At 47.4% G+C, this 17,358-nt stretch overlaps 1 protein-coding gene across 1 annotated transcript in view; it reads right to left on the bottom strand.

Moving 5' to 3' along the window:
• Window positions 1-17,358, bottom strand: part of MBOAT2 (membrane bound glycerophospholipid O-acyltransferase 2) — a 92,207-nt gene that overhangs the window by 57,383 nt on the left and 17,466 nt on the right. Inside the window, exon 2 of the mRNA XM_088479528.1 lies at window positions 5,524-5,619. Within this exon, the coding sequence (XP_088335654.1) occupies window positions 5,524-5,619 (96 nt within the window). The remainder of the gene's footprint in view (window positions 1-5,523; window positions 5,620-17,358) is intronic.

Genomic DNA, 17,358 nt, shown 5'->3' with positions numbered 1-17,358 from the left:
TGGGTGTGCTATATATAGTATAGAAGATCGACAGTGTCTAGATCAGGGGTTCCCAACCACGGTCCTCAAGGCACACTAACAGTCCAGGTTTTAAGGATAGCCATACTTGGGCACAGGTGACTTAATTAGTACCTCTGTTATTTTGATTTAACCATCTGTGCACAATCATGAATATCACTAAAACCAGGACTGTTAGTGTGCCTTGAGGACCGTGGTTGGGAATCACTGGTCTAGATAGACACTCATTAGATCGACAACAGATGGTAGGCAGACAATAGGTCGACACACATATGGTCCACAGGGACAAATGGTATACACCTTTTTTTGTAAATTAAGCCTAATCTTCACCCTTATACACCCCCTAGTGCAGGGGTGGGCAATAAGCGGCCCTCCAGCTGTGAAACTACAAATCCCAGCATGCCTTGCAACAGTTTTACCATTTCCAAATAGCAAAACTGTGACAGGGCATGCTGAGATGTGTAGTTCTACAAAAGCTGGGGGGCCGCTTATTGCCCACCCCTACCCTAGTGCCTAATCCTAACTCTCCCCCTGGAGCCGAACCCTAACCCTCCCCCAAGTGCCTAAACCTAGCCCTAGCCTAACTCTAGCCCTTCCCCCCCAATGCCTAACCCTAACCCTCCCCCAAGTGCCTAAACCTAGCCCTAGCCTAACTCTAACCCTTCCCCACAATGCCTAACGCTAACCCTCCCCCAAGTGCCTAAACCTAGCCCTAGCCTAACTCTAACCCTTCCCCCAATGCCTAATTCTAACCCTCCCCCAAGTATCTAAACCTAGCCCTAGCCTAACTCTAACCCTTCCCCCAAATGCCTAACCCTAACCCTCCCCCAAGTGCCTAAACCTAGCCCTAGCCTAACTCTAATCCTTCCCCCCAATGCCTAACCCTAACCCTCCCCCAAGTACCTAAACCTAGCCCTAGCCTAACTCTAACCCTTCCCCCAAATGCCTAACCCAAGTGCCTAAACCTAGCCATAGCCTAACTCTAACCCTTCCCCACAATGCCTAACCCTCCCCCAAGTGCCTAGCCCTAGCCTAACCCTAACCCTTCCCCCCAATGCCTAATCCTAACCCTCCCCCAAGTGCCTAAACCTAGCCCTAGCCTAACTCTAACCCTTCCCCCAATGCCTAACCCTAACCCTCCCCCAAATGCCTAAACCTAGCCCTAGCCTAACTCTAACCCTTCCCCCCAATGCCTAACCCTAACCCTCCCCCAAGTGCCTAAACCTAGCCCTAGCCTAACTCTAACCCTTCCCCCCAATGCCTAACCCTAACCCTCCCCCAAGTGCCTAAACCTAGCCCTAGTCTTACTCTAACCCTTCACCCAAAGCCTAATCCTAACCCTCCCCCAAGTGCCTAAACCTAGCCCTAGCCTAACTCTAACCCTTCCCCCCAATGCCTAACCCTAACCCTCCCCTAAGTGCCTAAACCTATCCCTAACCTAACCCTTCCCCCCAATGCCTAACCCTAACCCTCCCCCAAGTGCCTAAACCTAGCCCTAGCCTAACTCTAACCCTTCCCCCCAATGCCTAACCCTAACCCTCCCCCAAGTGCCTAAAACTAGCCCTAGCCTAACTCTAACCCTTCCCCCCAATGCCTAATCATAACCCTCCCCCAAGTGCCTAAACCTATCCCTAACCTAACTCTAACCCTTCCCCCCAATGCCTAATCCTGACCCTCCACCAAGTGCCTAAACCTATCCCTAACCATCCCACTAGTGCCTAACCCTAACCACCTTCTTCCGCAGCCTAACCCTCCGTCACCTGCCTAAACCTAACACTAAAAATATTGAAAAAATGCGTCGACTATTTGTGTGTCAACCATTTATCCCTGTTGACCTTTTGTCAGTCAACCTTTGGTACCTGTCGACCTTTTGTCCCAGTCAACCTATTGACTGTCGACCATCTGGTGTCGACCTTTTGATTATATATCTAAACACTGCTGATCTTTAATCCTGATACCTCACAATTGTAGAAAAGAAAAACAGAGAAACCTTACCATCCTCGTATAATCCTACATACTAAAGATTTGTCACTGGAAATATGCCTATTTTTCCATATTGACCAACTACAGAATAAAACTTTTTTCTTTTCTGTTAGTTAGAGGCAATTCTTACCATCTAATTTGCTCCACTTGGGTTAAATACCTCATAATTACTGAAGATGAGTACCTGACATGTCAAAAATCGTGTTAAAATCTAATTTTGTAAACATGAAATGATGGGGAGTGTAGCGCTTCAAGGGACACAGATATAGCATAGATGTACCTCAGCAGCAAAGTGCGCTTCAAAACTATTTTAAAATATTGACAATCAACTATGTATACATTATATGTAAGCATCTGCTACTGTACACCAGTGGGGCACAACAGGTGGTGCCAGATGTGTACATTAGAAATCTAGCAACATTCATCTTTGCTATGCCGTATGTTTTGATTCCATCGGTCTCCCCTGCACATCCATAGCTGTAATGCTGGCCACACAAGGGCTGAAATGGCCACTGGGCCCATGCACCCAGCAACAGGATAAGGGTCCAGTTTTATCACACACACACTGGTGGCCATTTTGGAAGACATCCAGTCATATGGCAAAGGGTCTCTTCCGCCTATAATGGAGCTTATTATTGCGGTCTGCAAATGACATCACACACGCACACAGTCCTATTGTTAATAAAAGCCCGATTCAGACCCGCTCGCTAGATGCGTTCGCACGCAGTGAAAGTATGCAAATTCGCGATCGCACGGCATTAGCACGCCCACTATATCTCGGCGTGCAATCGCGGTATGTATGCAGACGCCCACCAACCTGTCTTAAGATGCCCACTTATGCAAGTCATCTCCAGGATGTGTATGCAACCATCGGTAACATTGAGAACCATCGGAAGCGAACGCAACACTTGTGGTTGACCATACCCTACCTAAAGCACTGAGAGTGCGTCTTAATTATGCACGGCCAGGGGCGTCTTAACAGAGGAGGGGGCCCGTGTACACTCCAAGTGCGGGGCCCCCTCCTCTCCCCCCGGTGGCCGGCAGCCGACTGACGTGGCTGGCCAGCAACTGGAGCATTAATAGACTCCGGGCACTAGAGTGTGCCCAGAGTCTACTGCGCATGCACAGAACGCAGGAAACATGGCCGCGGTGGCCATTTTCCGGCGTTCTGTAGACTCTGGGCACTAGAGTGTGCCTGGAGTCTACTGTGCATGCGTAGAACACCGGAAAATGGCTGCGGCGGCCATTTTCCCGTCTTCTGAGCAGCGTCGACACCCGACTCTGGACCACGGACAGGTAAGTTAAAAAAAATGTGGGTGCAGGGTGTGCGGTGCGGGGCCCCCCTGGACCCGGGGGCGCGTGTGCCCCGCACACACTGCACCCATTATAGACACGCCACTGTGCACGCCTCTGAAACGGCATTAAGACTCTCAGGCACGCCTGTGTTCGTACCACTCCCCCGTTTCCATCGACCAGGCCCGCCAAGAGCCATGGCGGGCCCTGGTAACAGGGGGCGTGGCCTAATCGTGGGAGGTCTGGCCACGCCCCCTTCCCGTAAAAAAAAAACAACTTTGCAGCGCCGGGCCCCTCAGGAAGCCTGGGCCCGGGTAATCTGTACCCGCTCCGCCCTCCTCTAGGCGCCCCTGCCATCTACCATCCCGTCACCACCCACAAACAGCTTCTCCTGTCACTCATTGTAGCGAGCAGTCTATGCGCAGCGAGCGAACGCTTCCTGATCGCATGGACTAGTTCCGGCACTGTGATGCATACGCAGATTGCAAACATCGTCACGCTGCATGCGAACGCAGCCTAGTGAGTGGGTCTGAATCGGGCCCTATATTCCAACTCCATTTACCATAATGGCAAATAACAATCCAGCCAATTTAAAATGGATTATCTCTTGATGTCTGTTTTTGGGCATTAAATACCTGCTATAGTGGCCACTATCTAAGGTGGTGAGGCCAATTTAAGACTTCCTCAGCGTTTATTTTTTTCCTACTACGGTAATTCTGCCTTACTTCGAGTTGATGCTATCACGGTTCAATACACTGATGCTTGAGCCTGGCAAAATCTAGTGTAACCCTTACTATTCCCTGTATATCCCTCAGCCTTAGCGATCAATACTAAGAGAAAGGACGAGAGAGGGAAGTTGTCCAAGAAAGAAGAGAGATTGGTCTGATTTGCTATGTGTGATCGGGTGTGTTATGCACCATTGTGCGGTGCCAAGTGTGTCCAACTCAGCATTAGCCCCTAAACTGCTACTGGTTATTAGATGGAGAACTATGGAACTTATCATATGTTGTGTATAAGGCACTGAATTATACATATTTGAAACGACATTGCATGGGGGCCACTAGGGTCTGCATAAGAAGAAAGTGATCATGGGCTGTGTAATATTGAAGTAGATAAGTTGCATAATAAAACGTGCACGGTCTGAAGAATGTTTCCGTCACTTTATGCACAGTATGCCTTTCCTATAGCGTAGTTCTGCTTTGTATGTTTACATTTACCACTTGGCCACCAGAAGTTGACTGTAGCCAAAGTTGTGGCTGCACAAGAATTTGTCATAAGGACCATGCTGTGGAATAAGGAAGACAATGAGAGACAGTACACAGAGGCCTCCAGCTTCCTAGTAAGTAAACGGATTTTAATCTATCAGGTTGTGGAGTTGTGCAATACAGACTGCAAAACATCCAGTGGTGTCACTGCCAGATACATGATGAATAACAGATGTACACTGATTTACTATGTATTTTTTGATCTATATCACACAGTTGCTGTCATTTTAAAAACAACTTTGGGTGATACCGGAAGGCGAGGTGCAGGTTTTAGTTGCGAGAGGGCTGGCATGGAGAAACGCCTCATCTGTGCCCAGCTGCTCAATGCCGTGATTTGCAGCAGGCTTAGGTGGGGGCACAATGAAGAGATCCATTAAGAATCACCTCATTACGCCCCAGGATCTGGGAAGCTGGTCCAATCTCTCTGGAGCATGGGCACACTCCCTGTAATTCGCGAGCCTGCTAGACACCCAGTAAGAGTAGGCAATTATGAAGCATCCTTCATTGGCAACAAGATGTGGGTTATGTATTTGCTCATGCGTGAGGAAGAGGACAACAGTGGAAAGTGGAAATGATTATGCTACATGTTACCTTAGTGTTCATTCTAGCACCCTGCACCCGTCTCATTCCTTCCTGGGGTGTAGCTCTCTGCTCTGCTGCTTCTAGCAAACTCTGGGTTGTATCTCAGCAGTTTGTTGCATCAGCGACACCAGTGGCAGGAAAGAGGAACTGCACAGGCTGTGACAGGTGCAGGGTGCTAGGATGAACACTATCAGCCTCTATATGAAGATTTCACTGTCACTATTGCCATTAGCATACCGTAGTATTACATTAAAAAAACAACAGCAGTTTCGCTAACATTTTATTTTCTCTTCTCTGATTTTCAAGCACAGCATACAAACGTATCGCAGATGAAGGCGATAGTGATGAATGTTAACCAGGTTGAATATAATAAGTCGCTTACCCAGAGAAATCTGCAGAATACTGTCCATAATCAAATATATAGACTCTTGCTATTTGGCACAAGGTGAGGTATCCCAAAGCAAACACAAAGCAGTATCTAGAAATAAATAAAACATGTAATTAAAGCTCTGACATAATTACATTTTCTGGTATAAATTAGCTTATGAATAGAGATAATAAATAAATACATGCAAAATTAAAAATGTTCATAATATACGTTGTGATAGATTCAAATATATTATTTATACAGCATCGGTGTGATCAGCTGAAGTCTCCAGAGACCAAGCAAGTTCTTGAAGGAGAATTATTATTTCAACTTAACATTAAATCACGTTCCCCCACCTTCACCGAAATCTACATTTTCATGGTTAGGATGGGTACACACTTGCACGATATTGAGCCGTTTTGGTAAAAATCGGAACAACATGGCTGACTGCGCACTCCTGCTGGACGTATGCGATATCATGTGATTGGCCATGTTGCAAGGCCAATCACACGGTATCGCATGCGAGGCTGTACATATCAGAGATCGTACCGTCGTTCATTAAATCTTTTAAGTGTCTACTGTCAATCTTCTTTTGGAGCGGTGCGAATGGAAATTGTAAACTCTAACGCAGGTCCCTCTAGCTGCTGTGGAACTACAAATTCCAGCATGCCCTACCACAGTTTTAGCACGCCCTAATAGCAAAACTGTGGCAGGGCATGCAGGAATGTGTAGTTCCACAGCAGATGCAGGGCCGCATGATGAAGGAACTGGGATATTGCCTATCGGGATATAGTAAAAATCCTGGCTGTAGGAGTGCTGGCGCGCTGAATGCCGGTGCTGGAATCCCAACACCAGTCAGAATCCCGGCGCCTGCAACCCAACGGTAAGTAGTGGGGTTAGGGTTAGGCACTAGGGGGAGGGTTAGGCACTTGGGGGAGGGATAGGGACTGGAGGGGGAGGATTAGGTTTAGGCTGCAGGGTGAGAGGATTAGGTTAAGGGGTAGGGCTAGGATACTTACCGACAGGTGTCGGTATCCTAATCCAGTCGGTATGCCGGCGTCGGAATTCTGAGCACCGGGATCCCGAGTGCTGGCATCCCGTATGTCATTTATCCTTTCATCCAGAAAAATAACATATCGACCAGGGACGCTGAGTCATAGTCCAAAAGCAACATCTGTTATTATTAACATTGTTATCCTTTACTTACATAGCGCCAGCATATTCTGATACGCTTTATATTGTAGCATGGATGTTCTTACATAAGCATGCAATATTCATGTGAAGTTTTATCCATCGTCTGCACATACCACCTAGGATAACATGAATAACTAACTAGGGGCCTGATTCTAAATTGGACGCAATTCCAAAACGGGACAGATCGCATGGATATATGCAAACTATGCGCCACAGAGAGATATCGCGTAATAGGGATGGCCATCAATGGGGTGTCTATCGATGGGCCTATGAGTGATAACCATCAATGGCAAACAAACCATCTCTGGTGAGCCATCGATGGTTTGCACCCCCTCTATGACCACCGCTGCTGGGGGATGCTAAGCCGCGGTTCAATCAAAAATGGGGGTGGGGCTTAGTCATCGGCTCATAGTCATCCATCGATGGCAGAGAACCATTGGTTCTTTGCCATCAATGGCAAAACTAGTTGACTTCGGCCAGGACGTTCAATGTTTTGAAAACATTGATGGCCGATGACCATCCCAATCGCATAGCGCCTGCGCTACACCAGGCATGCACACACGGACGGAGATGGTGAGTGTGGACGGATTGATCCGACCGTTTCTGGGCAGCTACAAAGCGACCACACGGCACTGGCCCATCTTATGGCATGCGGAAGCAGATGTGACGCCTGTTTACAGTGGATCTTTTGCTTCTAGCATGGGATGGGTGTAAGTCTCCATACTAATGACAGCTGCAGACAGAAAGACAGTGGGCGGCCCAACCTTCCGCAAGAAGACAGCTGGATACCTGCACGGACAGGCGGACACTCACTTTGGATAGTAAGCAGGCTGCTGCCGCCATACGGTAAAGCAGCCGCGGATGCGTCCAACTCCAAATCAGGACCCTAATCTCTATGTAAGCACAGAGGGAATCTCAGATGTCTGTAATCTTCCCCTAATACAAATATATTAGCATGATTACATTAGAATGTAAAAATTACTCTCATGGGGGACAACCGTGCTATCACTACATAATATAGAGCCCCATATCCAGTAACAGCTAACATTTCATTGATGCAGCACTGACTGTTTATAAAAGAGCTACCGCATTTCTGTAACAAATATTTGGCTGAATTCTGTAGAACATTATTACCTACTCTCCCAGAATTTCCCAGAGACTCCCAAATGTGGGAAGAGAGCTTCTGGCTCCCGGGAGAGCAAGCAACCTTCCCGCATACTCTGGTGTGATGGTGCGATTCGCCATGAGTCACTTCATATTAGCCTGCCCCCAAAACATGCTGTCGCAATTTGCAACATTTGTCGTAGAGACGGAGCCACAATTATGTGATTCTTGACTCTACATCACCCTGGCACCCACCTGGACTTCCCTGGATCACCCGGGTGCCAGGTTGGCAAAGTTGGTTGAGAATGTTTTAGACTAACTAATAAGGAAGGTAGGGGCGTCCGAGTGTCCCAACTCTTTTCAAACTCAACTGATATATGTCTGTTGATATCCCCAACTTACATGTAGATAGGTTATCCTTTATCTTCATTAAAAAAAAAACTGTAGAGAAAAAATGCTCCACAATGACAATTATATACAAACCACTATGACATATTATACTTTAAAAAAAGATGTGGTGCTTCTTTGGCACTGAAATTAGCACATGAGATGAAACCAAGCTGGATTTAAAGCATTGCCTCACAAATTGTGTGTTTAAAGAATTCCCACATCAGTTTGGCAGGAGCCCCACATTACTGTGCGATTAGGGGACCCTACCCCTTCTGCTGCCTCTCAGTCTATAGTTTCTTACTAGCGCCCATTGCCCTGCTCACATGATTACACTGCCCCACCACATTCAGCTGTTCAGTAAACATAGGATAAAACGTTAAGAAGGGAAATCAGCATATACATAATTTTCTTCCCTATGACAGTGACACCTCAACTCCGGACTATAACCAGCACCGCCCCACGCTTCCTCTGTAATGGGGATTGTATGCAAACCAAAAACAAACCAAAAACCTGCGTCGGCGGTGTTTAACCTTGAGAGGGATTATATATGTGGATGGAAGCTGCCCTTCTTTTGAACCACATCTGTAACAGGTTCTAAGTAAAGCGGATTCTGTGATAAGAGAACTCTGCATCTCACACCCAAGTTCTCGATGTATGCAGCCTGGGGAGAAAGTAATGTTATTGGAATGTCAGCTCTCCGCTCATTACTGTGCATCTGGCATCATCGTTCTGGGTTTCCTGTGATAGTCAGCTGACAGTCTATAAGCAGCATCTCATTAGCCAGCTATCAAAGGTAAATCAGAAACTCTGAAATAGACAAGCCAGGATTTACAGAATCACTTCACTGACATCACCCCTGCACTGACATCACTCCTGTACTGACATCACCCCTGTACCGACATCACCCCTGTCCTGACATCACATCACCCCTGTACTGACATCACCCCTGCACTGACATCACTCATGTACTGACATCACTCCTGCCCTGACATCACCCCTGCCCTGACATCACCCCTGCACTGACATCATCCTTGCCCTGACGTCACTCCTGTACTGACGTCACCCCTGCCCTGACATCACTCCTGCACTGACATCACATCACCCCTGCCCTGACATCACCCCTGCACTGACATCACATCACCCCTGCCCTGACATCACTCCTGCACTGACTTCACATCACCCCTGCCCTGACATCACCCCTGCACTGACGTCACTCCTGCACTGACGTCACTCCTGCACTGACGTCACCCCTGCCCTGACATCACATCACCCCTGTACTGACGTCACCCCTGCCCTGACATCACCCCTGCACTGACATCACATCACCCCTGTACTGACATCACCCTTACCCTGCCCTGACATCACATCACCCCTGCCCTGACATCACTCCTGCACTGACATCACATCACCCCTGCCCTGACATCACTCCTGCACTGACTTCACATCACCCCTGCCCTGACATCACCCTTGCCCTGACGTCACTCCTGCACTGATGTCACCCCTGCCCTGACATCACATCACCCCTGTACTGACGTCACCCCTGTACTGACATCACCCTTACCCTGACGTCACCCCTGCACTGACATCACATCACCCCTGCCCTGACATCACTCCAGCACTGACTTCACATCACCCCTGCCCTGACATCACCCCTGCACTGACATCATCCTTGCCCTGACATCACTCCTGCACTGGCATCACATCACCCCTGCCCTGACATCACCCCTGCACTGACATCACATCACCCCTGCCCTGACATCACTCCTGCACTGACTTCACATCACCCCTGCCCTGACATCACCCCTGCACTGACGTCACTCCTGCACTGACGTCACCCCTGCCCTGACATCACATCACCCCTGTACTGACGTCACCCCTGCCCTGACATCACCCCTGCACTGACATCACATCACCCCTGTACTGACATCACCCTTACCCTGCCCTGACATCACATCACCCCTGCCCTGACATCACTCCTGCACTGACATCACATCACCCCTGCCCTGACATCACTCCTGCACTGACTTCACATCACCCCTGCCCTGACATCACCCTTGCCCTGACGTCACTCCTGCACTGACGTCACCCCTGCCCTGACATCACATCACCCCTGTACTGACATCACCCTTACCCTGACGTCACCCCTGCACTGACATCACATCACCCCTGCCCTGACATCACTCCAGCACTGACTTCACATCACCCCTGCCCTGACATCACCCTTGCCCTGACGTCACTCCTGCACTGACGTCACCCCTGCCCTGACATCACATCACCCCTGTACTGACGTCACCCCTGCCCTGACATCACCCTTGTACTGACATCACCCTTACCCTGACGTCACCCCTGCACTGACATCAAGGGTTAAAGGACAATTCCTGGTATTTCTGTTGGTTTGTCCTCCTGTAGGCAAATCTGTCCTGTGCTGCAGCGTTAGCAGTGTGCTGGCAGGATGCAGGCACTTACTATCACTGTACGCTAATTATGAAATATTACACTTTGCGCATATTCTAGTAAAACACACATCTCTCTGGAAGCGTTTCCAGGCTGCGGAAAGTTGAGTCTCAGGTAAACTAGTAGAAATATAATGTATGCTAAGTTGCTTAGCCAGTGGCAGTAAGGCACATACGTTTGCCAGCGTTATTTAATGTAGCCTATTGGTTTCAATGACCCTGGACCTTGCTATCTAGAACATTACGGCGGTGTGTTTTCCGATGCCCAGCTTCATATTGACTGATAAAAAAAATACCCCTTTCTGACTAGCAGCAAATTGCACGTGAACCCAGTATTTTAATTCGTCTAAAAGGGTCTTTAAAAAAAAAAAAAAAAACGCATTTCAACCTGGTTGGTTACAAGGGTTGAACCCAGGATCTACCGGGTGCAGTGTAAACGGGTAACTCGGTTCGTCCCACCTGGGACCTATTTACAGCATAAGAAGAGCTGGCGCTTAGAGAAGATCTCACCTGGAATTGAAAAGGCCACTTAGAATTAAATAATATCAACTAAAAACCTTATTTCAGCTGTGATAGCCAATAATATATTATGTATGTTACATTAGCCTTATTACAGTCTGGTCATGCAGACACAGAAAGTGTGAGTTCAGTCCTCTGGTGAAAAGAGATTTTATGCACCACTTTTCAGCGAGACAGAAAACCACCACAGAACACCAAAGAATAGGCTTCTCTACAGTGTAGCATTACTTCAGAGTAAAAGGTGAATCAATAAACATTTGCCAATTCCAGTCCGTGGCGGATTATAATAGGGGTGTTTGGCGTTCACGACCTGAGGCCTAGAACGGTCATGGGGCACAACTATCTGTAACTAAAATCAATTTAGAATGATTTAGCATGACATAGAGCAGTGGCCTGTAGTTTGAATACAGCTCCCCCAAATCTTTCCATGCCCCCCCCCCATCCCATCACCCATTGATTTTATAAAAGTATTTGGACCACAAGCACATTACTTTAAGAAAATATATAGATATTTCTTTTGTTTTTTCCCTGTGGACATACTGGTCTGATCTAGAAAAAATAAACAGAAAAGGCTTGGGACATGTAGGATGCTGTGTACGCCAATCTACTTGTGGTGCTATTATTGTGTACTGCAAAATACATGGAGGAGAATAAAGGGATCTATTTATCTCACAAAGCGACGATAGAGTGAGATTTTCCATTAGTACATATCGCAGTGGTCCTAATTATCATGTCGCTGAGGTGCCGGAGCGCTCAGTGCACGCATGACCTGGGTCACAGATGTACACTGCACGGGGAACCCAGTCTAGGGCCTCCAGTGCAGATTCTACTAAATAAAATAAAAAAAACTGAAAAAATAAAATAAGTAAAAAAAAAATAAAAAAATGAAACAAAATAGGTTTCAGTTAAATCTAAAAGGATAAATAAATAATACATTTATTTCCTCTATCACATCCTGTTATCACCTTCCTGGAATCATGATCAGAGGATTGTGGGGGTACACCATGATCTTTTTTTAAATAGGCTACCCTATGCTCTGCATGAAGAAGCTACTGTAATAGGTGACTGGCCAAGGCTATTTCTGGCGCAATCCGGCAACAGCTTTTGTTGGCTTTGAGGCTTAGTAAATAGGGATAAACCTATCTGCAGCAAGAACAAAAAAAAAAACACACCCTTTTTCACCGTCTTCAGGGGTCCTCCATATGGTAAATAGACCTCTAAGCCTAGCTGCTTAATGTTATAAACTCAGCAGATGAATAGTCAAATTATTAAAAACCCCTGATGATAAAATATTCCTGCCAATGCCTGATAGCAGAGGACAATAGCCTGTAGTAGTAAACACATATTCGCTGACTTAATTCTTGTCGTAATAAGAGAAGAGATCCCCTGCATTTACATTTATGAATGTTACAAAGCGCTTATCAATGTGTCATTTGGTTTAGTGGCCCTTTAAAAAAAAAAAAAAAAGAAGTTAATCACCAGAAAATAAATGGTTAATCTGGAGAGCCTCCGACGCTTTGTCCACCTACCCGTGACACCCAGAGCACAAAGCACTTTTTGTGAGTCAAGCAATGAAGAACGAGTCCTGCGAATCTTTGTATTATACAGACAGCCGCTGGTAATACTGTAACACAACAGCTGCACATTATTTACCAGCCTGATTAACTTCTCACGTGTACAAGAGCAGCCGGAGCAATACGACAAAACACTAATGCAGATTGTAAAGGGATTCCTATTAGCTCCTGCTTTTCCTGTTATACATCTGTGCAAGGCCTGAAGGAGAGATGAGTGGATTTGCAGCGCAAGAGTTGTAAAGAGATGACCTTTCCAGTAGCCGGGAGTGTCCCTCTGTCCCACACGCAGCAGCTATCCCGCCCCCTGTAACACAGAGCGGGGTTTCAGTACGGAATCCGGTCGACTCCAGATGTCGTCAGTTTGACTATTGACATGGTCATTATGTTGACAAGCAATATGTAGACATGTTATGTATGGGAATAAAATGGCAGCAGCTGGTTTAGATGACCTTTATTCAGAAGTGAAGAGAAATTAGGGTTCCTTCCTGATCATTACTTTACCAGCAATAAAAATGCAGCTTGGTGCCAATGTTAACAGTATGGCAGAAACAGAGTGTGTTTTGTCCAGACGTTGGCAATCGTGTCACATGGAAGTGTGCGAATGCTGCACGTTCCAGGTAGAAAAGCACAGAGTTTATAAATGTTATGGCGATAGGTTGAAGTGAAGCTGGGAAGCTACTGTTCGGTCACACAGCAGGGATTCAGGTCAGACAATGCTGCATGCAGTATCTGTAGGGCTTACCTGCTTCTATGCAATACCATTCCACATTCACTCCAAGTTTTCACCAAGGGAGCATTATACTGCGGCTCTTTGATATAAGGGGTGCGATGAAGTCCTAAAGTAATATCACAGTAAAGAAGGTGGCCCCCGTCATTTTTATCTCACAGATGAGCAGCACATCGTCACAAAATCTGGAAACACAAGGAAGCCAAGTCCGAGATGTCCAGATAAAGTCACTCCCCCAGGGGTGTCAGTGAAGCTGACTGAAAGGCATTCACGGCTCATATACTCAACTTTCTCGAGACTTTCCACTAAGAGGTTACGTCTATGGTGACACTTCAGGAGTGACCATTATGGGTGCCTGCAGGGGTGAGTTTGTCTAATCTGCCGGCTCGGTGTCCCAGTAATCGGCTTGGCTTGTAAAATACACATCCTGAGTTGTCCTCTTCTTGCTCATCCTTAAACTGGACACAGTGCAGAGTGATTGTGGAATGAAAACATTCTGTGGTTGCCATCGGAGCTCCTTGTGATCTCTCAAAGACCAGAGCTTGAAAGCTATCACATAATAAAACACGATTCAGGTGGCCATTGCATATCTCTTATGGCACATTAATAAGCCGAGGATCAGATCCTGATTTCCCTAAAATTCCTGCTGAATGCAACAAAAAAACAGCGCTCCTACACTACATGGCTAAAAGTATGTGGACATCAGTTCTAATTGGTGTTTTTGGTCACCCATTGCCAAAACTCTCAACTGTCCTGAATTTGATGGGACAATCCTGATTTCAGGAGACTTTTTACCTTGGAAAGTGTGGAAACTCCCACAGGGGTGTAGTCATGACCTCTATAACACCATCACGCTCCCTAGCCTGATGGCTGCCACATCCCACGACCTCACCCCAGCAAATATTGGGAGGTATGCATTGCTAGCAGGTGCATAAATAAAAGCATAAAGTTATGCGATCTCCACAGTCAGACATAAGCAGAAGAATGGGCAGTACTGAAGAGCTTAGTGACTTTCAACGTAGCCTTGAATGCCACCACGTTGCCTTGAGTGCCACCTTCACAACAAGTTGTCGTGTAAAAGTTCTACCCTGCTAGAGCTGCCCTATCAACTGTAAGTGCTGTTACTCTCAAGTGGAAATGTCTTAGAGCTACAGCTCAGGTGCAAAACTGTAGTCCGCACAAGCTCATAGAACGAGACCACTGAGTGCTGAAGTGTGTAGATTTGCTCTAACACTCATTACTGAGTTACAAATGTCAGCACCAGAACGGTTCATTGGGATTGGGTTTCCACAGCCAAATTTAAGACTCGAATCACTATGCGCAATGTGAAACGTCAGCCTGAGTGGCATAAAGCACAAACCATTGGACTATAGAGCAGTCTGGTGGACATATCTGTGTTTTGTAAATGCCAACAGAACACTTCTTACCCGACTTCATACTGCCAACTGTGAAGTTTGGTGGAGAAGAAATAATGGTCTGGTGCTGATTTTCATGGTTTGGCTTGGGCATATATAGTTCTAGTGAAGTGAAACCTTAATGCTACATCATATAATGACATTCTAGAGAACTGTGGCCCTCATTCAGAGCCGTACGCTCGGAGCAGAGCGCACGCTCTGAATGAGGGCCGGCCTCCATGAAAATGGAGCGTCCTTCTGGACGCTCGTATAGCTGTGGGTCACCACCCACAGGCTATACGAGCGTGCATTTTGATGGCCGCGATGGTCTCGACCATCGCGACCATCGAAATTGCGAGCCGGAGCCTGCGGTTGAGGTTTTCAACCGCAAGCTCCGGAGTGATTTTGGCTCTATCAGAGCCAAAATCACTCCCACTGACATCACTAGGCTACCAAAGGGGGCGTGCTGTCAATCAACATCGACAGCACGCCCCCTTTATCAGACACAACGAGCGAAGGACTTTCCTTCGCTCGTCGCGTCTGGCGCATGCGCACGACGGAGCTCCCTCCGTCGTGCGCATGCTCAGTCCATAACATCGACCCACTTGCGAGCGGACAGCCGCTCGCGAGTGGGTCTGAATCAGGCCCTGTGTGCTTCCAACTATTTTGGGGAAGGCCCTTTCCCATTCAGCAAGACAATGCCCCAGTGCACTAAGTAAGGACAGTGAAAATATGGTTTGCAGAGTTTGCTGAACATGACTGGCCTGCAGGGCCGTGACCTCAAGCCCATCAAGATCCTTTGAAATTAATTGGATCGCAGACTGTGAGCTGAGCCTTAGCGCCCAACATCAGTGCCCATCCTCTCTAATGATGAATGGAAGCAAATTCCTACAGGCAAAATAAAATCTAGTGGACAGGGAGCCTGATTCAGAGCCGGATGCTCTGACCAGAGCGCTCGCTCTGAATCAGGGCCCTCCTACCTAAAAATGGAGCGGCCTCTTGGACGCTCGCATAGCTGTGGGTTACCACCCACAGCTTATGCGAGCGTCCATGATGATGGTCGCGATGGTCAAGACCATCGCGACCATCGGGCTTGCGACGAGACCCTTCGGTAGGGTCTCGTGGCCGCAAGCCCTGGAGTGATTTTGGCTCTATCAGAGCCAAAATCACTCCCACTGACATCACTAGTGAACTGACATCACTAGTGATGTCAGTGGGGCCGGACCCAGACGGTAGGCGTTCCCATGGGAACGCCTCCATCTGGCAGCCATGCCCCCGGCACGCCCACCAAAGGGGGCGTGCTGTCAGTCACCATCGACAGCACGCCACCATCGACAGCTGTCCCTATGTCCCTCCGTCGTGCGCATGAGCATTAGGGCACCATCGACCCGCTTGCGAGCGTCCTACGCTCGTGAGCGGGTCTGAATTAGGCCCAGGCTTCCCAGAAGAATGGGATGATATAGCTGCAAAGGGTGGACCAACTCCATATTAATACCTATGGTGATTTAATGAGATGTTCAACAAGCAGATATGGGTGTGATGTTCGGAGGGTCTCCCCTTACCTTTGGTCATGTAGTGTTTATGTACTATGTAAGTAAATCATACTCTAAAAAAGGCCAAGTTATTCCAGTAAATTCACTCCCGGGGAACTCTCTGAGTTTACTCTATAGGCACACATCTACTAAAAGACATGAAAACGACTGCATGATTATGACATTGTAATCGTGCAGTTGTTTGTCAGTCTGTGAGGAGCCTACACTATTTGAGCAGTCGTTCAGTGCAGGCTCATCAATCATCTGCAACATATTTGCCCGATGATAGATGTCTAAACCACCAGCGAGAACGCGCATCGCTGGTCATTTTAGACATTTTTTTTTACGATGTGCAAACGATTATTGAAAGACTGAACGATATTGTTATCGTTCAATCGCTCAAATTAATCGTCTAGTGGATGTGTGCCTTAGTCATTTTGAGCTATATGTAAGTGTGAAAAAGGTGGTCGTCCAGAGGACTAAAAGATCCGTATATGTAGGGCACATCAGTTCCCCAATTGTTCTTGCCAGTTTGATAAAAAGTTATCACCAATGAGTGGGAGCTGCTAGAAGATCCTCGGGATACTGGGACCCTAACACACCACTCTGCTGCATCTCCCAGACTCTCGCTATACGATTGCATGATTCGCAGCAAGAGGTGGGGCTACGATGATGTTATTCACCACAAATGGCTTAAATCGATCCCCTGGACCTCCCACCTCTCTGGGGAAGTGGGCGGAACGGGGAGGTGGCATATCTTGGAAATCCATAAGAGCTCATTGACATTCAGGAGTCTGCCGGACACTTTGGGAGATTTGACAAGTAGGTATGCAGTCGGGAAGCCGGATGACCTAATCCCGACAGCTGGTTTCCCGACTGCTTAATCCCGGCGAGGGTTAAATGACAGGCGTCTAAATCTACTCGGTGACTAAATTTTACTCAGCGCCCGGCGTCCCTTCGATT

This window comes from Taudactylus pleione, unplaced genomic scaffold (genome assembly GCF_031769625.1).
Source record: "Taudactylus pleione unplaced genomic scaffold, aTauple2 ptg000238l, whole genome shotgun sequence".
In the NCBI taxonomy this organism is placed as follows: domain Eukaryota; kingdom Metazoa; phylum Chordata; class Amphibia; order Anura; family Myobatrachidae; genus Taudactylus; species Taudactylus pleione.
Note: the sequence above shows the minus strand (reverse complement) of the source record. Positions and strands in the feature narration are given on the sequence as shown.